General features: G+C 28.9%; 2 protein-coding genes across 3 annotated transcripts; both read right to left on the reverse strand.

Annotated features, from left to right (window-relative positions):
- Positions 1–6,376: 6,376 nt before the first annotated feature.
- On the reverse strand, positions 6,377–9,928 carry LOC126673488 (serine/arginine-rich splicing factor RS40-like). 2 transcript variants are annotated; one of them, XM_050367650.2, is made up of 6 exons: positions 9,800–9,928; positions 9,269–9,379; positions 7,788–7,900; positions 7,458–7,699; positions 6,651–7,280; positions 6,377–6,574 (listed from the first exon to the last, which is right to left on the reverse strand). In XM_050367650.2, exons 2-6 carry the CDS (start codon positions 9,372–9,374, stop codon positions 6,544–6,546), a joined length of 1,122 nt encoding a protein of 373 aa, XP_050223607.1. In that variant the 5' UTR covers positions 9,375–9,379; positions 9,800–9,928; the 3' UTR covers positions 6,377–6,543. The 2 variants fall into 2 exon arrangements, with proteins under 2 accessions (XP_050223607.1, XP_050223608.1); XM_050367651.2 differs by lacking the exon at positions 9,800–9,928 and adding an exon at positions 8,103–8,437 and having other exon boundaries at positions 9,269–9,381.
- Positions 9,929–11,478: 1,550 nt separating this feature from the next.
- Positions 11,479–16,915, reverse strand: LOC126673024 (two-component response regulator ORR22-like). Its single transcript, XM_056105112.1, has 9 exons — positions 16,777–16,915; positions 14,768–14,923; positions 14,299–14,697; positions 14,149–14,225; positions 12,194–13,171; positions 11,967–12,113; positions 11,795–11,884; positions 11,622–11,702; positions 11,479–11,529 (listed from the first exon to the last, which is right to left on the reverse strand). Exons 1-9 carry the CDS (start codon positions 16,913–16,915, stop codon positions 11,479–11,481), a joined length of 2,118 nt encoding a protein of 705 aa, XP_055961087.1.
- Positions 16,916–22,339: the final 5,424 nt, after the last annotated feature.

A 22,339-nucleotide genomic window follows, 5' to 3' on the forward strand; every position in this document is an offset into this window, starting at 1 on the left:
TACCGAAAAGCCCTTTCAAATTTATTTTAATAAGAGGTTTTATAGTCTTTTCTTAATTAATAAAGATAAGGTACTATTTAGTATAAGGAATTTGATTTTAATAAGGAATTGCTATTATTGATTAGCAGTCCGTATAATTCACTATTTTTTCTAATTATTCCCTAATATTATGTATAATTCACTATCTTTTCTAATTATTTCCCAAAATTGCGGTAATTTTAACTGATTGATAATTTAATATAAAATTATTATAATCATTTATCTATATTATATATAAAAGCACAGATGGGGGGAGGGGGAGGGGGGAGGGGGGGACAAGCAAATTTATCGAAAAACCCTTTCAAATTTATTTTAACAAGAGGTTTTATAGTCTTTTCTTAATTAATAAAGATAAGGTACTATTTAGTATAAGGAATTTGATTTTAAGGAATTGCTATTATTGATTAGCAGTCCGTATAATTCACTATTTTTTCTAATTATTCTCTAAAATTGTGTATAATTCACTATCTTTTCTAATTATTCCCCAAAATTGCGGTAATTTTAACTGATTGATAATTTAATATAAGATTATTATAATCATTTAATAAAGTATAATTTTAAAGTTCTATAGTCATTCAAACTCATGCCATAATTTCTGATTCTGATTTGCTATTTGTTAATTCTTCTTGAGCCCGCCTCTTTGAAATTTGACTGTGTCATTTAGTAACCGGATTGTCAAAAACTTTCTTGGCATTTTTGTGAATATTTTTTTGAGAAATTTACAAAAATACCACAAAACAATCCTTCCTTTTCATCATATATAATTATTTAATCATTTACAACAGCCCTACCACTTTTCTTAAATTATTTCATTAATACCATCTTTTGCTTGCGTCAGCAGATCTGACACGCGTCAGACCTGCTGACGCGTGAGCAGGTGCACTTTGGTGCACCTGCTCACTTGAGCAGGTCTTTCCTCTAAGTGAGCAGGTGCAAAAGTGCACCTGCTCACACTACCCCATTTATTTTTTTTTATTTTTTTTTAAAATAAAATTATTTTAATTTGAAAAAAGTTTATATAAATATTAATTTAAAAATTAAATATATTAAATTTTAAAAATTCATAATAATACAATTTTAAAAAATGTAGTTTTATAAATTATTATCAGATTTATTTTTAATACATTTCAAACACGGGTTAATGCATGAATAATATATTTTTTATGTATAAATTATGTATTGATAATGTATCAAATATGTATAAATAATATATAACAATATATTAGAAATATATCTATTAATTTATTTAAAATATGTATATCATCTATAAATTATGTATCAACAATTTATCTATTTAAGTATATTTAAAAAATATATCTATTGTATATAAAATTATATAGTGAAAAAATACATATACCATATATAAGTTATGTATCAAATATGTATCTGTTAAGTATATCTAAAAATGTATTTATCATGTATAAATTATGTATTAACGATGTATCTATTAAGTAAATTTTAAAATACCTACGAGTTATTTTAACTATTTATGTTTTAAATAATAAATCAATAATCATCTAATATATCTGAGATGTATCGAAATGTATCAATCATGTATAATTTATGTATCAGCTATGTATCTATAAAGCTGAATCAATTCATACATTCGATGTATCAACTATGTATCGTAGATGTATCCAATATGTATATCGCAATATATTTATGATATAAAATTTTGACAATCATCTATTTATAAAATAAACTACAAAACTAATAATAAATGTATTAGAAATATAGCAAACATGTATCAGAAGTATATCAAATATGTATCAAACTTGTATCAGAGTTGTATCAAATATATATTTGATTATTTTTTAATTTTTAACGTAATTTGACAATGTTTTATTTAAATATATATTTTCTCAAACCTAAAATTAATATTTTTTGTGTACTATTTCAACTATCTTCCATTTGACTTAGGCATCAGAGTTTAGTCGTACCAAACTGGTCCGACTCACTTTGACCTTGAAGAACCATCATTAATGTTTTTTTTTTGAAATAAGTTATTATATTTCATACTTAATGTGAAAAATTAAAAATATAAAAATGAGTCAGCTAAGTATATATACTAGCCTAATAATTCAAGTAAAATTACAATTAATAAATAATTAAAGAAAAAATTAAAATATAATTTTAATAAGAAAATTTTAACATTTAATAAATTATCAGTACTAAGAAAATAATATTGTGAAATTAGCATAATTACAATAAGGTTAAAGAAGTAATTATGTATGAAAATATTGGATAGATTCCTCATATTTAGTATGGAAAATGAAAAAATGGAATATACATTATTACAAGAAAAAAAAAAGATGGTATAAACATTATCCAGTTAGCGCATAAGAAGGAGGCAGGTTGTCGTGGTCATGTGCAGCCCTTATCCATTAACAAGAGAAATATGTGTTTTGTAGGTGTGGGTATTTAAAAAGATGGTGCTGGTGAAAAGTATTAGAGAAAAATGGTAAGGAAGTAAACTATGTAAGAGAAAAGGTATTGTGTGAAAATAGAAGCTCTTTTTGTGGTTTTCTTGTTATTTTCTCTATTTTTTTACGTATTTTTATAAAAGAATCCCTTTAAAATACTCTATAATTATAAAATTTGAGTACCAATTAAATTTTTTTAAACAATTAAAACAATCATTTAAAGTATTTAATAAGATAAACAATTTCAAATTAACTATTATTTTAAATTTTATTTGATAATTTAACGGGTTACACTACGAACCACGTATTAAACAAGTAAAGCGACACTAGGAATAATAAAAATAAATATTGTCCAAGTGGCGTGGATAGAAAGATATATATGCGGTCATTGAATTTAGGTCTAATATTTTCAAAATTTCAGACTTTTAACTCTTTTTCAATCCTAACGTTAAAAAATTATAAATTTTATCTTATTTTATATGTTATCGTTTCAATTGAACTTCATTTTTTAATTTTTTTACTTAAATAAGGAAAGCATTTAATTAACCATGTTTAAAGATAAAATTAAATTCATTTCTCTTTAAAAAGTACAAATAAGTCCATTAATTTTTAAATCTAACTAAAAAACATAATCAAATTAAAATTAATTTTAATTTTTAATTTATTTAACTAAATAAAAACAAATTTTAAACATATACAATTAATATATGCCATACATGTTTTTGAATTTTTTTCAAATAAAAAAATGTCAATTTAATATTTTAGGATATAATTAAAACGATAAAATATAAAATCAAGTAAAATTGACAATTTTTAGTCATGTTAGAATCGAAAAAGGATTATAATATCGGCAGGGACGGAGGTAGGGTATGGCCAGCACGGGCCTGGGCCCTACCTCACTTTCATTAAAAGAAAAATTAGAGCGGGTCTTTTGCAATTTATTTATCCAGATTTGGAGTTTTATTGTTATAGGTTAAGGTTTAATTAATTAGAATAAAACTGAAGTTAAAGTGGGATATAATTAGAGAGGGAAATAGTAAAAGAAAACGACACATCGACAAAATTCTCAAAAAGTGCTACTGTGCCAAGTTTATTTTGATCTTAGTTTTTATGTTTAAATTTCTTATTTAATCATCTTTTGCTTATTGTGAAAGATGTTTGTTTATTTTTTTAGTAAAATCTGATTATATTTAATTATTGCAGTTTTATTTTTTGGTATAATTTGTTTTGTGATTTCTATTTGCTCATAATAATATATAATTTCATTTTTAACGGAAAAAATTGTTCATTTCCTTTGATTTATCTACTTATTCGGTTGGCGTTAACATTGCCGGTTGCAACTGCAACAGTTGAAAGAGTTTTCTTATGTATGAATATCATCAAGATAATTTACGGAATAAGATGGAAATCCGTTTATGGATGATTATCTCGTATGTTTTACAGGATTTTTTTTTAAAGTATTGATGAAGAAAATATTTTAAAACAGTTTCAAAAAATGATGATTTGTAGGATAATTTACTGTTTTGGTTGTACTTTTTACTAACAAATTTATAACTTTTATTTTTCGGTATAAATTTTTTGTGGTTTGATAATTTAAGTTTTTAATTAAATTGTGCCCTATCTGAATTTATCGTCTGGCTTCGTCACTGAATGTCGGGATTTTTTAAGATATTAAGCTTTGAATTTAAATATAAAAACTCTAATAGCTGATTCTTTTATACATGAGGATGAAGTTGGAAACTGAAATCTATATTTTTCCACCAGGATGGACGATGAGTTGTGCATGACGATAGCTTTATCACTATATATAATATACTGTGAACCGGAAATAATTTGTAATTTTAATAATAAATCTACAAAAATGAAATTCCCAATTTTGTGAGTAATTAAGTGATACATATAATTATTAAAATGGAGGGAGTATTATATTATCTCCAGAAAATGAGGAGCACTCCTGCAAAAATAGTGGATAATGGGAAACAAAAGGTGTGTTGATGGAGATGATGACATGTAAGTAGTAAGTACCATCCTACGGTTCACCTAACCACAACACTCCAACTCACTGTTTCAGTGTTCCCTTTGTGGCGACAGCTTAAGCCCCGCTGTCGAATTGCCACTTGCAACCATAAATCGCTTCTCTTTTATTCTACGTCTATTAAAATTAGAGTGATACTTGTATGGATTAATTGTCGTAAAATAACCACCCTTTCGCATACATTTCACTTTGCATTCTAATTTTTTAACGCTTTCAACCTATAGCTCGAAGTCATAATACGACATTTTTTATAAAAAAATATCGTTTTAACTGATTTGAATGACCGATACAATAAGACTATTGACGTCACAAAACCAAAAAATTAGGCTTTTTAATAAAATAAATTTAAATATCGGATATAGAGGTGGCCACGGTTCATAACCCGACGGTTCCGGTTCGGAACCGCCGGGTCACGGTTCAAGAAAAAGTGGAACCGGCCCGGAACCGCCTAAGAGACGGTTCCATGACGGTTCGGAACCGGACGGTTCCGGTTCCCGTTCCGGTTTAGGACGGTTTAGAAAAAAAATTAAAATTAAATTAAAATTTAATTACTAAAAATGTATTTTAACAATAAAATAACTCACGGAGATAGTATTATAAGAAAATATAGAATTTTTTTTTTAAAATTAAAATATTAACCAAAAATTTAACTAAAACAAATATAACATATATTTTATTGTAAAATTAAATATATTATATAATTAAGATATAATATATGTTTTAAATATATAATATATATTTTTTATTAACGGGTTCGACCCTTAAACCGCCGGTTCCGACCCGGAACCGCCGGTTCACGGTTCAACAAATCTGGAACCGGCACGGAACCGCCCTTTGTACGGTTCCGGGCCGGTTTTAGTCCGGTCCCGGGTTTGACCGGTTCCGGGCCGGGTTTGACCGGGCCGGTTCACGGGCTGACCCGGCCCATGGCCACCTCTAATCGGATATTCTGATGTCACGTTGGTAGAATGTGCTTAAATAACAAAAAAACATAAAAAAATAGCGAGATTTTATGACTATAACCATCATGCGACTTTTTTTAATATAAATAAATTACTAGCACCCTCCTTTGCCTTATTAACTGCCTGCTCAGAGTTCCAAACAGTAAACATGATTGGTTGAAGATCACAAAGTGTATTAAATACGATAAGAGCACTCCTTTCGTATGCTCAGGACAATTATTCGTTTTTGTTTCCCTAGCCCGGTCGGGGTCCCTATTAAAATTCCGTTCTTAATTGCAGCTCGATCAAAATATCTATCTTAACTGATGACAAAATAAATTAGTCAACCCCTTTAAAAAAATATTTGAAAAAATCAGAGCTGCATAGCTAAAGTGACTTCAACTTTTAAATCAAGTCCTTTTCCCTTCCAGTGTTGTAAAATGAATTAATTTATAAAGATTATACTTTTAGTGATTAATTGTAAAAATTATAAAAACAATTAACAATAGTAAAAAAAACTCAGTTACAATTATTAAAATTAAAAGTTTCCTTTAACATTAGGCAACAAATAAGATAAAAACTCACCAACAATAAAGAAAATATATCAAATTTATTATTGAAAAAAACACAAACAAAATCCGGGGAAAGGTCATTTTCATTTTTCATGTCCCCGTCCAAAGGTCGGGACTTGGAATTCTACTTTGATTAAACAAAATAATAATTCAAAACAATCAAAACTTTGAAAAACAAAAAGATGAGAGAAACATAGAATAAGAAGAGAAAAGAGAACAAACATGTGAAAGGTTGATAGTCAAATTGCATTAATTTACAAGTGCTATTGAAAGGTTCGTATACTTCTGAAGACTACGAAGTCGGAAACGCAACAGTAAATCATGAAATGAAGCACCAGTCAAACCAAAACAAAACTAGAACAAACATACCAGAATACAACTACAAACAGAGCTGCAGTCGCACGTTTGATATAAATAATTCTCAATTCAAAAACACCAATAAATTCATAATATCTTTGCACAGAAACACTACATGCTTAATTCTACATTACAAAATGAAAAACAGTTGCCATCACTAAAGCACCGCATCATCATCATTCATCATCTGGGCCTGGGGGTGAACGACTGCATTGTCAGAAAATACCATTAGTTTATGTCAAAACAGTCAAAAAGAAATTTGAAGGAATGGTTCAGTTAAAACCTCTGGTATCTCTCTTGCATTGGGCTTTCAACTCCACCATCAATTGGGCTCTCCTTCTCTTCGTTTGGGGACGTCCGACCACCATTCTCAGGACTCGCTCCATCCCTTTCATATGGACTTCGACTGGAACCCCGACCATTCTCGGGATTAGCCCTTTCTCTTCTATGTGGACTACGGCTACGGTCATGACCATTCTCCGGGCTCATTCTATCCTTTTTATAAGGACTAGCACTGTCTCCACGCCCGTTGTCAGGAGTACCTCTTCCCCTACGATAAGGACTGCGGCTAGAACCCCGACCATGGTCACTGCCAGGTCTTTCTCGCCTGTATGGACTGCGACTCGAGGTCCGCCCATAATCAGGGCTAGCCCTATCCCTCCTATAGGGGCTTGGGCTGCGACGACGACCATAGTCTGGGCTAGCTCTTTCTCTGCGGTAAGGACCAGGGCTGGCACCACGACCATAATCAGGACTTCCTCTTTCTCTTCGGTAAGGACTTGGAGACCTCCTCCTATCATTGCTTCGCCTATCCGGTGATCTGTCGCGACCTCTGTCAGGACTCTGTCCGTTCCTCCTTTCATCATCATCCCGAACTGCATACTCCACTGAAATAACTCGATCCACTAACTTGCTGAACTCCAAAAAAAAAATCAGTAAATGTATGATTATTATAAACTTCAAGATCAGATCAACTGCAACAGCAAAACTAAAGAACACAACATATTTCACACCTTCCACAACTGAGGAAGAAAACCATTGCAGGAAATAAACAAGGAGGGAGAAGTAATCCAGGATATGAAAAATTAACCTCATATTTGTAGCTTCTAATGCCTTGGTTGCATCCTCCTGTGACTCATACTGCACAAATGCAAAATTTCTTCTAATTCTAACGCTCACTATCCTTCCATATGGTTCAAAGTGCCTCTCCAAGTCCTTTGTCCTTGTATGATGCGGATCAAAGTTGATAACAAACAAGGTCTTGGATGGCCTAGTAGTACCTGAAGATTTTCTAGAACTACCAGTACCAGGCCTTCTAATGCCTCGCTCTTGCTGCAAGAGCAGAAAAAAAACTGTGAGATGAATAACTTGGAAAAGTGTGAGATGTAAAATGCACCATCTATTGCATAAAAGACACAACCTTAGTCCATTCAACCCGCAGCCTGCGCCCTTTGCGGCCAAACTCTATTCTATCGAGTCCTCGAATTGCATCTTCAGCATCTCTCTCATCTTCCATGTAGATAAAAGCAAATCCTGCATACAGCATTAACATGAATAAATGTGTTATTATCATGCAAATAAGCAAAGGGGGCAAAGAAGAACAATTTCCTGGGATAGGATTCTTTAACACAAAACAGCATTTCGTTACTCATTGGCATATACCTAACCCTTGAAAAAAATTTGGCAACCTTCGTGAAATCTATAAACCAAGTGACCAGAAAAAGTAGCAACAGACCTTGTATGATGAATTAAGATGTCAAGGAACTAGCATCAAAAAGTGGATGTCATGGTATGTCAATGAAAATAGAGTGCCTTCGCCATCTATTCTGCTGCCTCTGCTGTGAGGTCGCAATGTTTCTAGCTGAAAACATGTCTGATATTGAAGGCTGGGACTGGGAAAACATGTGGAATGAAGGGCAATAGTGTCTCAGGAAAATTTGTAAGGTTCTGTCATTGCGGATCAGAGTGACTCTTCTTAAAATCAAGAAGAGGAAGCTCGTCACAGGCAGAAAAGAGAATACTGATGACCCATCCATTAGCCAGGAAGAGAATGGATTTCCCAAGATAATCCTGCGCCAAAGAAAATGTTGAGTATTGGGGGTTTATGCTTCAAAAAACACACTTTCTTTTTTCTTTAACATATCCTTAACCCCCGCTACAACTCAACAAGTGATGATTGCTGTCTCTGACCCGCACAATCTGAGTGTAGTCTACTAATGGACTATCACCACGAGCTGAAGATGCCAAAATTGAAGCGCGCAAGTCTGATCACCGGAACTTTCTAGGTCGCTGGACGTGCGGGCTCACTCCAAAGTACGTATATGCATAATTCTATCATAATTTTTTCCATATAGCAGTATATCATATGTTCAAATTAGATTATTTTATGAATTATGATTTATAATACAACTATCTTGGTTCTAAAAATACTAGAGTGAAAAGGCCTTCAAAATCCAGGAGGCCGCAAACAGTCTTCCTTTTCATGTCAAATTAAATAATGTAGTAAAGCTTAATGATATCTAACACAGAATAATAGCTTAATGATACAATTCTTCTTACCAGTAGAAACAAATCAAATGTTGAATCATGGGGATACAGTGACATGTCTATAAAATGGTAGATAAAATGAAAAAAATTTAAAATCAATTTTTCTATACCAATATCAGAAAATAATGCAACATAAACCTTAGTAATTTCTTTCACAAGACATGCGTAGAATTTAATTTGAATTTATTAGCATAGTACTACCGACCTCTACATAAAATTAGAAATACATTTCACCTAAATATATTAAGAAGCTTGAATCTCTTTAACACGCAACAATCAACTACAGGTAGAGAGAATAAAAAACAAATCTAGTGCTATAACAACAACAGGAGCAGGTTTGAGAAAAAAACTAACCAGATTTCATATCTACTCTTTCAACTCTTCCATATCGTCTGAAAAGGCGTTCCAATTCAGACTGCCTAGCATCATACTCAAAGTTTCCACAGAAAATGGGCCTCATGCTGCCTACAAACATAATCTCTGAATCATATTCCACATTACTGCTGGAGAGTACAAATAATATTCGATGCACAATCCGGTATCTTCAAGATTATACAGGATACAAGGCGAGTTGCATATAATTTTTCACAAACACAATGGTTTTCAAATTATTGTTGAAAAAGCATAACATTACAAGGAAAAATTAAGAATGAAAACAGCAACCTAAGAGCAGATCTAGACAAATCACAGCCAGATCTATTACATGAAAATAGATACAATAGAAGATGAGATGTAAATTTTGGGTCAAGAAATATGAGAAGAGATAAAAAAAGTAATTTCAAAGAAAACAAAAAAACAAGCAGATGTGAAGAAAAACAAAAAGAACAAGACAGGGAAATCAATCAAAAACCTAAAAAGTAGCAGAAGATTGAAGCATAAGCATACCTCTCTTGAAGCGGACCGCACACTTCCAAACCCTAACTGAGTCTTCAACAATAAACGTTTTTGGGATATTTTCTCTTCTACTGAGGCTGCAATAAACAAATATAAAAATCAACTACTGCTTCTTTCTCTTCTCTAATAAGCAGTAAATATAAGGATAATAACATTTGGTTTTAGCTCAAATGCCCTTTAACTTTATTTAATTTCAACTATAGCCCTCCAGACAACTGAGGTCAAATAATATTTTGACCACTATTTAAATTACTCACTCCGATTCATAATATTTATCGTATTTATTTTACATAGATAAAAAAAGTAAAATATCTGTCCTAATTTATATACATTTTTACTAAATAAAAATTATTCATTTTAATTACTACTATTTTTAGTAATTTTGAAAAAAAAATGAATATGAAATTTAATAGGATAATTTTTCTGTCTTAAATTCATAGCATTGCTTGTTTTAAAAAAAATTATTTTGTCAATTTTATACACTTTATGAAAATTTATAGGTTCGACACTGTTTTTAATTTCATTAAATTATGAAAATAAATTTGAAAAAATAACAATAAATATTTTCTTACTATTTTAAATGATAAATATTACGAATCAAAAAAAATATGAAAAATATTATAAGTCAAAAGGGATATGTTATTTCCTAATAACTTGCCCGTGTAGATTTTTTGAGATAGTAAATGCAAATTATATTGCATAGTTATTGAAAAAAATCCTAAATTTAACAATTATTTAAATTTGAAAAAAGGTGCAAATTAGTCCCAGCACCTTAAAGTATTCAAAAAAGAGAGTAGATAGTGATTTAATTAGAATTTTCAATTAACAAAAATTGTAGAAAATTTCCAAGTTTCCTCACGAATTAATCGCTTTTATAATGAATATAATAAAAAGAGTTATAATCAATTTTATAATTTCCATAGGCCAAAAGATAGTTCATGAATAAAAAATATTCAAAAAATTAATGATGAGAGACTGTTTTTTTAAGTTTTAAATTTCATTTCAATAAGAAAAACTTTTATCACTAAACACATAAATATTGAGTTGTTATTAGATTATTGTATGTTTATAAAAAATAATAAGATATGATTTGGCATGAATAATAAAATAATGATTACATGTATGCATAATTTGACATGAAATTGAAGAAAAATATCATTTAGAAGAAATTAAAATTTAATCACTAAAATAAAATAAATTAAAATTTTATAATCAAAAATAATTCAATAGTTTAATTAGCAACTTCAAGAATTAATTACCCTATGTCCCTATTATCAAATTAGTCCAAAATATTACCTACTTAGAAGAAAAAAAACCTTTCACTATTTTGGGTATCGATCAATTAACTTATAAAATGTGAAACTAATTCCATCAGGGGAAAAAAAAGATATTGCGAGCATTGTAAATTAATTATTAAATAAATTTAAGGATGGAAGAAAGCTAATACAAGCATTGTATATAAACTTAGGGTAAATATTATCCATTACAGACAGATATTATTATAAAACTAGAAATTAACCACACAGCAAGTCTTTGACAAAACATATTAGACGATAAATGAAAAGATAACTATTATAGTCTGAAATCTAAATCCAATCAACTAAACTATAATATATATAGTTTTTCCATGATTGGATTCAGATATCTTTGGTTTGCAAGCTGAGATGCCATCAAAAGGGCTCATTTCCAAGCAGGAAGTCCAAGAAGTCCTCCCCCCAAGCCTGCACGAAATTCTAATTAGTTTATGAGCGTTGAATGCAAATTAGATAAAATGAATTTCTTAGTTAGATATGAATTAAGGATTTGAGCTTGCCTCATCTTCTGTTGCACCAGCGTTAACATTGTTAAGCTCGGATTGAGTAGACGATTCCCCACTACTAGTGTTGCCATAGAGCTGCATTTAGTTTAAACAAATTCCCTTATTATTTGTCTAAAGTAAAATAAAAGAATGGGAATTTAAAAAGTTGCATGTAAGTTTGAGTTTGCCTGCAGCTCAAAGCTTGGATAATAGTTTTCACCCAGGGCCAGAGTAACATTATTGGCAAAGGGGTTCATTGTTTCTTCCATTTCTTGACCCTGTATATATGATGCATGCAAGTATAAATTAGTTTTAGAGTTGCTGACAAAGAAGATAATTATCTTTAAAAAGAAAACATGCCTGGGCAGAGGATTGTTCGGTGTGAGCAGTTTTGTCAGAGAGAGTGCATGAGGTGGAAAACTCAGCATTCAAGAGATCATGGAGTTGAGGGTTCATTTCCAGATGATATGGGCTGCTGGGGAAGTTTACCCTTTCCGCATTCTCTTGCTATCAAACCACCAACAAAGAATTATAACACTTTAATTATTGACACAAAATAGAGAGTATTGACTAAAGCATGCATGCACCTGAACCTGATTTGGAGTGGTAAGATTGATGGATCCAAAGAGGAGTTCACTCAGTTCATCTTCACCAAGTACTTGTTGATCATTCAGAAGGTTGAAAGCAAATTCATCATTATCCTCTTCGTCACTCCCCATAGTAGGCAACAATGAACCATTTTCTTGATTTCCAACAGTCGATGTTGCTGAAAATAGGTTAGCAATCCCGAAATCAGCAGAAGGACTCAAATTGTTAGTGAAACCAGCTGAAGAAAATTGTCCTATTGTCCCATTCGTAATCACTTGTGCATTGCTGTTCAGATTGTAATTCTCGTTCCAATTCATGGAACCCAAGCCAGTGGGTGATAGCCCATTCCCATTGAACCGGACTTGGCCGGACCCAATCAGCTCCCCGTCATTAGTTAAACGAATTCCAGCATAGCCCCCACTGGGATTCAAAGGTGATGCATAAGAATTATTGTTAAAAGTTCCCAAGTTGGTACTGGTTGACGCGAAATTAGTAGAGCCAATTCCAGTTGAGCCGAATTGGAGATATGGGGGAGGAGTTGATCTTGCTTGATTTGGGTGCTGGTACATTTGCATTCCACCGTCAAGCCCCGTGGTGTTTGGTGGCATTAACCCAGGAGTCATACGAGCAAGATGAGCTCCGTTGCCAAACACTGATCCTAGCTGGAAATTAGAAGGACCAGTTTGTCCAAAGCTGAAGTGAGGCGCATAATTGGTGGTTGCAGGCGATGGTGGATTAGGATAGCGGGAGAGGCCAAAGTTGGCATAACCAGAAAGGCCATAAGGATAATTGGGTGCATATCCAGGTTGGAACCTGGGATACTGCAGTCCGGGCAACTGTGCATAATCATGAAGGGTATTTCTGAACAAATAGGGGGAATAACCAGTTGCGAAGGATGATCGAAGTGCCCTTTCTGATAAATTCTGTGGTGACCAAAGACCTCTTTCTGCAACCTTCTTCAGGAACATTCGATATTTCTACAAAATTCATATGTCAATCACTTTATGCAAATCTAGTGCATGTAAAAATCAAAACCGCAAATCTAACAACAAAATTTAATATTTTCACTTTTAAACATTAACATGGATTCTAGGACAATTTCAAGATTTAAATTACAATGCCACATAATGCATTAAAAATATAAATTTCTTTAATTCATTGCTAAAGATGCTAATAAAATATTTTAAAATTAAGCAACAGTGAAATTGAGCTAAAATTTTAAAACTTAGAGTTGGAAGAAAATGAGAATTCGGTTATTTTTACAAATCATTAATGCTATTATAATTATGTTTCACTATTCCAATTTATGCGGAAAATTAAAATTGATATACATTGTGTCACATCTGTTTGATAAATTTAAGAATGAAATGATTTTATATTTTGAAATTCATTATATTCAAACATCAAATAAAAACGATGAAAGGCGTAATTAACAAAAATAATCTTAAGTTGTTTTATTATGAATTATTCCATATTTAAAAAATCATAATATTTTCTACAATAACATAATAAACTATAAAAAAAATTGATAACATAAACCTTTTTATATTATAAAAAACTAGCATAATTATTTTCTTAACATTTAATTATAAATATGTGTGTGTGTGGTTTTTAATGATGGGTGTGTGTTTTTGTAAAATGAATTAAGGAATAAAAATATATTGTATTTTATCAACATAGTTTTAGATGTGTTAATTCATTTTCCTTTAAACAAAGATGGTTACATGAATAAGGGTTTAAAACAGAATGAGGCACAAATTGGAAGAGAAAGTTGGTCATGCATGGAATATAAGAGTAGTCTCAACTAACCATGCTTGCTACTCGTAACGACTCTACGTGTGCTAAGCCCTAACAAAGGATAGATATAAAAAAAAAAACATGAACAAAGGGTTGTTTTATATGGGTTTTGCACGGAAGCATTAGAATTAAAATAATGAGAATATTAAATTGAAACCTGTAAATGGCTAGCAACATTTTCTCTGGTAAGCCCCGGAACATTCATGAATTCAAGAATTCTCTTTGGCACAGCCTCTGCATGACAAAGATACTAATATGAGGATTTACATGCAAATAATAAATGAAAGAAATTAGAAAAAGGTCTTACTGTCGAGTCCCAAGTGACTGAGGGCCTGCAAGAATCGGTTGTGAAGTGTATTAGTCCACACCACCTTAGGCTTTTTGGGTGGAGCTGGCGCTTCTTCTTCCTCCCCGTCTCTTGTTCTCTTTTTCCCTTTCTTCTTTTTGTTATTACAATCTTCATTATTCACTGATGATGCCGAATTGTTATCCTCCGAATCATTACTTTTCGGATTGGATGATGATGCTTCATCGTCATTGTTCCCCATTTCTTGATTACCAACTACTGACTTACTTTTCTTAGCTTCTACTGCGTATTGCCAAACGTTTTTCAAATCTTGCTGGTTCACTGGTTTTACCATATAAAACACTGCTCCGCTTTCTAAACTTTGTAGAATTACACTTTGATGATCATCAGATGACATAACTGCATGCATGATAACCAAGTTACAGAAGTTTTATTTCATTAATTAATTCATTACGGATGGCCAACTTACGAATAACAGGAATGTTGAATTCTTTATCGATTTGTCTTTGCAGTTGTGAGCCATTCATTCCAGGCATGTGAAGTTCAGTGATAACCAAGTCGAATTCATCATCATGTTTTGCGCGAAGAGTTGATAAAGCTTCGAAAGAATTTCTAACTGTAACAACTGAAAGTTCCACTACATCATCTGCGAGTTTCCAACAAACAAACAAAAAAACTTTATTAGGTCATTCTATTTACGTAATTGCTTTACCATAATTCAAAGAGGGTTAATCGCCTACATTTTTTAATATTTCAAGGTTAAGAATATATTTTTATGACAATCAAACAGAAGCATGAGATAAATAACAATGAGGGAAAGTGAAAAATAATTGTTTTTTCAAGTTTTCAGGTATATAGTTTTTATAATTTATTCTAATTTTTTTTAATAATATACTAACATTTTTAATTATTTTTTAATCTCTCATTGACTATTTAACAGTAGTGTGAAAAAACAAACTAGATGCTGAATTAAAACAAAAAGGAAAAAAATGGTGTAGTCGTTAGAAATATATATAAGAGCCACTCAACCATATATATTTGAAAAAAATTAACCAATCGATGATTTGAAAAACTTGATATCAATAAATCATGCAAGAGATCCAATAAAAAAAAGATCTAGAGAAACGAATTTAAAAATAATAAAGTTTTGCTTAGAATTGAGTAATTTATTGAAAGTAAAATGTCCTAATTGAGTTGGGAATTAATGATAAAGATTCTTGTTAAGCCCTACTACATGATTGAAAATTAAAATTTCAGTGGACAAATGAAACATAAACGAACTAGATATGCAGTACAATTACAAACAGTTCATGTTGTAAATTCTCACTTATAATAGTATATCATGGTATAAAGTGACTAAAGAGAATTAATTCAAAAACTAATTGTATAAATGACATTTATTATTAAATCAAAACATATGCACGAGAATTATTTTTAATTCAATCGTCGTGAAATGTAGATCCGATGTCTATACATATTCATGAATATTTAGAAACAAAAAAAGTAGAAAAAAACACAAAATCTCAAAATTCACATGATAAAAAAGATGGAGAAGACGGATTTTGATGTATAATATTTTTAGATCAGGATTGCTCTCGTTGATCGAGCATGATCTATCATGTTTAATAAATATATATACACTCTTTGTTATAAAATAAATAGTTCACATAAAAAAATTATATTAAATTAATCTACATCATTAATTCTCTAATAAAGGATAAAATGATTGAACAAGAATTTTAATCGGTTTGAGAGCATTTTAATCCTTTCTCTTCAGTTATTAAATAGAAATTTTGGCTAATAAAATATATGGAAATCAAACACTATATCCATTTTGACTATATAATAAGATTTATTAAAATCAAATATTTGTGAGTCGATATCAAATTTTGGATCTCATCCCACACTATTATCTTCACTAATAAAAAAAGATATATACTCTTCGCAGAATTTTAGAATTGACATTAATCTAAAAAAATGACATTAATTTTAAAGAATTGGAATCAATGAAAAAATAATCAGTTAGGTACGAGAAAATGATACGTAAAGAAAAGGGTTTAATGCAAATTAAATATGAATTTTAGCATATTTACAATTGCAACATAAATTTTTAAATTTGGCAAAATCAGTCACGGTATTTCATGTTTTGACAAATTAGAATACAGAGCTATTTTCTATTTAGAAAAACGTTGATATGAACATCAGAATATATATAATTCTGGCAGCCACATCAGCGTTTCTTCAGAAGATAGCTATGTCAGTGTTATGATTTACCAATTTAGCGACATATTGGCGGATTTTGCCAATTTAGCGACGGAGTTTTCATCACTAAAGTTTTTATAGTTTTGGAGTAGATCTGATGAGTAGCAAAAATGATATAAAAATATGAGAATTTTATTAAGAGTATGAGCACAAAATTTGTAATAAATAAAAATACTTATAACGAAAATAAAAGAATAAGATCTAAATTGTTTATACCTTGGAGACTAAATGTTTTAAGCGTAGATGAGACAATAGCAAGAGAAGTAGTATCATCATCTACAACCAAAATTTGAACTTTTAAAAGAGAAGTATCTAATTCTAATTTGTTGTGAGATTGAAGTGTACCACAACTCATGTTTTAAAACCTGAAGACCTCAATGAACACACTTATTTATAGTCTCTAATGCACAGAACAAACCTCAAGAATGTCTTACATTTGTCGCACACATGTTATACCTCTAATATACACACTCAACTTTTTACCCCACTTCTTTATTTTGATAGGCTAATATTATTATATTGCTTAATTTCATATTTTTGACAAGAAACATGTTTTTTTTTATACAATGGAATAAAAAGTAGATTGAATTTTAAAATAAGAAATTTAAAATTCTAATGCGAACTTGTGATTCAATGAATTTTACCGAAACTAAAATGTGCTTACAAAGAGTTCTTTCTATGGAAGATTTTACAATCTTTCATTTAAAAAATACTCCTTCTAGATTTTTATTTTCCTTGTTAGGAGTGATTTTATGCAATTTGAAGTTGGAAATAAAAAAGAAAAAGAAAATACATTATGTGGCAGACCCATAAATTGTATAAGATGAGTAAAAATATAATTAAAGTGATACATTTTATTATCATTTTATAAACTTAAGCAAATTGCTTAAAAATTTAATCTTATAAGATTAATAATTGTCCAACATATATATTATGTAAGTCCGCACATAAGTATAAGTATGACAAATATAAACATACATACTTAGTTGGAAATTTTTAGAGTAAATATGAAGTGACTCTTAGTTTTGGTTTAATTTAACACAATGACTAATTATATTATTTGCTTCTATTTATTTTCTTTTAGAAACTGCAAGCGATACTTCCCTGTTAGAATATGATCAGTAATTTTCTAAAATACAATGCAAGCAATATTAAGTATAGTTAAATATTTAAGAATTTAACAAAGTTTATATTAAAAATATTCTTGTAATTTGAGAAAAAGGATCAAAATATTTATCTAATTTTTAAGTTCAATTCTCAGAATTATACTACAAATATAGCATGCAAAGAGTAACTTGTCTGATCAACAAAATTGACACTGAAAATATTGATAACTAAAAAAAATTATTTAGAATTATTTAAAATAATTTAAAAATGCGTGATATGTCAGCTATCCAATATGTCGGGAAAAAACTCGAAAAGGGAAATATAAAACAAAACAAAATATTGTGTTCATTTATTAAACTATCTAGCAAACTTATTATGGAAACCGAAAAATGACAAAAAAATAGCTGTAACATTCTAATTAAATTGACAGTTAAGATAACGGAATTTAACGGCGTCAATTATAAACTTAGTAAGTGAATTACAATCTATTACATTTGTTAAATTTTGGTTCATAAATCTATAAACCATTATGATGTAAATGATAAAAAAATCATAAACCTTCAATTTTACTATGTATGCAACTCAAAACAATTTAAATAAATTTTTAAGGGGAAAGTTGTAAGAAGATATAGTCAAGAAATACATAGATCAAATTTATTTTTAGGTTCCTATTTTTTTTTTTTTATAATTGGAGAGGAAAAAACACTTGTGTGAGGAATTGAATTCATAATCTTGACAGTTTGTTATCCAGCGCTTATACTATTTGAGTAACAACTCGCTGGTAGGTTCTTATATTTTTATAATTTTTTGTGTGTGATCACTTTTCAAACTTTGTTTTTATTTAATTTTTGTACTTAATTTAATTTGATTTTGTGACGGAAAAGAGACGTGCATTATACTCATCGTAAAACTCACATAAAATAGAATTTAAAAATGTTCATCTAACTCATCATGTTGGTAAAATGAACTACATCGTCATATTTAAAGAGACGTCATATAAATAAAAACTACATATTATAGAATTCAATAAAAAAAATGTTTTAAAATCCACCATTTTAACTCACCTTCTATAACCCTCATTACATTGCGATGTTTTATTCGTTCAAGAAAATAGGTCAAACAGAAAATTAATATAGCGTTATTCGTTTGATAAATAATAAAATTTAAAGAAAAAGTAGATAAAATAAGTTTACAAATGAAAAGATGGCATTTGTCAAATTAGAGCGTGGGGCTGTGTGCATGATGCCCTAAAAGAAAAAGCGGATTTTAGTTGCACAAATATATTAATGACGAGAATCTGGGTTTGGATGTTAAAAGGAAAATTAGCAATAAATGGTAAATTATCACTAAAAATGAAGCAATAAGTATAATAAGCAGGTCCAAATATGATACTATAAATGGAGAAACCACTGTTATAAACTGTGTTCCGCCCACTGTTTATCACCAAAACCACTAACTCAATTTGAATTTCACTCTCCATTTACTTAACATTTGAGTCAACCAGGAATATCAGATTTTAGCCTATTCACCAAAAATAACTTGCCATTTCTCCTTTAAGTCGTCCTTATCTCTTCTAAGTTCTATGTAATCATAAACCTAATACGTGTGCACGCCACATGATACACCTTTCTTGCTTTTAACATAACTTCAATTTTTATTTTCCTACAAATATACATATTTGTGTTAATTATTAAGCTAATTTCTCTGATTTAAAAAACGCAATAAATTTAATTATTTTTCAAACATTTCGATTTTATTCTGAAAATAAATATTTTTAATCTCATTTAAAAAATTCATTTGTTATGAATAATTATGGTTTAATAAATAATTATAAATTTATTTGAATTTTTAATAATTTTTTAAACCTTTTTAAAAAATAAATAGAATTGAAAGTCAAATTAAACTTTTATTTTTAGAGAAAACTTTTTAATTAAGTCAATTAACATAGTTAACCGATGGAATAAGATCGTAATAAATTTAATCAAATTTAAAAAGGTTATCTTTTTTAAATTAAGAGCTCCAGTATTTATCCCTACATATAACTTAAGTTAAGATAATATAGTTTTAAATTTAAATTTAATTAGAGTTGATTAAAAAAGGTAAAATATCTTAAGAATTAAACACCTACCTTTTAGTCTTTTTTCAATTATATTATTATCTCGTAAAATCATCAATTTTGCTCAAATCTCCACCTTTCACTTTCAATTGTACCCAATTTCGTAAATTAAATTTTTTTTCACTCAAAAATTTTTAAAAAAATCCCTTATAAATAATTTATTTGAATTTTTTCCATTTGAAAAATTTAAAATGAATGAATTGAACTTTTTTTGGATAGAAAAGATGTCAATTTAGTAGTTGTGGGTGCAATTAAAAGTGAAAATATGTACAAAATTGGTAAATTTACATATAAGGTCAGAAAATAATTAAAAATGGGTTAAAATGTTGGTGTTTTTCAAGATATTTTGTCTTGAAAAGGATATTTAGCTCTATTTGTGGTAATGTATATAATTGCAGCAAAATGCAAATATATCAAAATGAAAAATTAATGATATATTTTTACTAATGGTATTCTATTTTTTCTTTCTATAGCAAATATGTAATACATAAACTTCAATTTCTAATTATATAAATATGAGGATTATAAATTTTTAACTAATAAATTTTTTATTTTTATTAAAATAGGCTAACATGACTATCAAACGCTTGCATTATAGTAATAATTTAAATCCTCTGATGATGTATTTATAAGATTAAAAAATAAAAATAATATCTCTCAGAAAATATGAAAATAATTGTTAGGTAGATATAAATATTTTTGAGGAAATAAGATTTGTTCTAAAATTACTGTTTTAATTATAATTTTCAATACATTTTAGTTATAAATTAAATAAATTTTGCTATGGAAAAGTCGGGAAAATTGTGAGTGAATATTTTCTAAAATAAACACTTACAGATGGACCAAACAATTAAATTGAAGGTTATTGGTTAGAAGAATAATTAAATAGAAAAAATATTAAAATTTTCTTCAGCAGCAATTTAATACAGAATCTTCAGCTCATAACAATTAAACATAATTATTTCTCTAATTCTATCATTACTTCTTGAAAATTTATAGCAAATTTTAAATTTAGTTTTCGATCCGCTCGAATTTTTAATTCGTAATCAGATTGCTTCAAATTTTCCTTCGAATTCAGATCTAACGATCATAACTTTCTTCAAACGGAAAGAAAACTATAAACTATTAATTTATTTATTTTCTAATTGAAAATCTATTAAAAACGGTTTTAACAATCTCAAAAAAGTATTTTAAACATAGTTTTGCAATTGTTTTGTTTTTAGTTTATACAATGGTTTCAAACAATTTACAAAAAGGTTTCAAACAATTTACAAAAATTTCAAACAGTTTACAAAACTTTCAAACAGATTACAAAAATTTAAAAACTGTTTATAAAAGTTTTTAAAATATAATTTATAAAAGGATTTAAAACACTTTACAAAAGCATTTGAAATAGTTTCAAACAATTTATAAAAGTTTTCAAAGAGTTAAGAAAGATTTCAAATACTTTCTAAAAACAAACTTAAACAGTCTCTACAACATTCTCTAACAACAATTTCAAATAGTTTATAAAGGTTTTAAGCAGTTTACAAATATTTCAAACAGTTTAAAAAAAACAGTTTCAAACAAATTACAAAATGTTTAAAATAGTTTTTAAATGTTTTTAAAATACAGTTTGTAAAAGGGTTTCAAACAGTTTAAAATTTTCTTTGAAACAGTTTCAAACAGATTTTAAAACACACAATGTGCAACGTTTATCTAAAACACAGTTAAAAAACAGTTTCAACACAATGTATAATGATTGTAAACATACAAACAAAATTATCAATTAAAATTAACATATAAAAAATAAAAAGAGGAAGAAGAAGATCCGAAATAAGAGGATAAGGTGGTGGCGACGGCATAATCGTTACTTCAACTCCTTTGAGACAAATATGATCGATTTTTTAATCGCAATTTCTTATTAGTTTCAGATTTGAGATTGTTTGTTTATATATCGAAAGTATTAGATGAATTATAGAAAATATAAATAATATTATCTAAGAAATTTTATTGAGAAGAATAAGAAAAAAAAAGTTACCGAGAAAAGAATAAAAAAGAAGACGAAAAAAAAGAATGAAAAAAGAAGGAAAGAGAAAAAGAAGAAAGATGGAGGAAAAATGAGAGAAAAAAGAAAAAAAAAGAGATAAAAAATGTGCTGGTATTAGAATTAGATATTTTTATAGATAAAATTTAGACACAATTGAATATATTAAAAAGAAAATTCAGAATTGAAGTATTGAGTGCAAATTAATTTTTGATTAAAATTTTTCTATAAATTCCTCAAGATTATTCCAACATTGGTCCATAGGAAGAACAAAAACAAACCTGTTTTTTTTTTATAACGGAAAAAAAAAATTAAAAGTAACAATAAAAGAATTTTAAAAAAATATTTAAATAACCATTGCAATTATAAGGGTGACTGAATGACATTATTATGTGCTATGACCAGTCAATTCTAAAATATTACTATATTATATAAGAAATATGCATATTAGATATTGTTGTAAATTTATAGATAAATAATATTTCTTAATCCACGTCTTGCGTATTAATACTAAATAATGAAATAATTAA

This window comes from Mercurialis annua, linkage group LG3 (genome assembly GCF_937616625.2).
Source record: "Mercurialis annua linkage group LG3, ddMerAnnu1.2, whole genome shotgun sequence".
Classification (NCBI taxonomy): Eukaryota; Viridiplantae; Streptophyta; class Magnoliopsida; order Malpighiales; family Euphorbiaceae; genus Mercurialis; species Mercurialis annua.

Bases quoted from the DNA above. Each gene is read 5' to 3' on its own strand.
- LOC126673488 (XM_050367650.2), bottom strand. From the start codon at position 9,374: ATGAGGCCCATTTTCTGTGGAAACTTTGAGTATGATGCTAGGCAGTCT. The intron at 7,700-7,787 runs GTTGTGTCTTTT...CTGCTCTTGCAG, and splicing joins TGCGGGTTGAATGGACTAAG to CAAGAGCGAGGCATTAGAAG. The intron at 6,575-6,650 runs GTTTTAACTGAA...CTGACAATGCAG, and splicing joins ATGCAAGAGAGATACCAGAG to TCGTTCACCCCCAGGCCCAG.
- LOC126673024 (XM_056105112.1), bottom strand. From the start codon at position 16,915: ATGAGTTGTGGTACACTTCAATCTCACAACAAATTAGAATTAGATACT. The intron at 12,114-12,193 runs GTGCATGCATGC...GTGGTTTGATAG, and splicing joins CCACTCCAAATCAGGTTCAG to CAAGAGAATGCGGAAAGGGT. The intron at 11,885-11,966 runs GCATGTTTTCTT...TCATATATACAG, and splicing joins CCGAACAATCCTCTGCCCAG to GGTCAAGAAATGGAAGAAAC.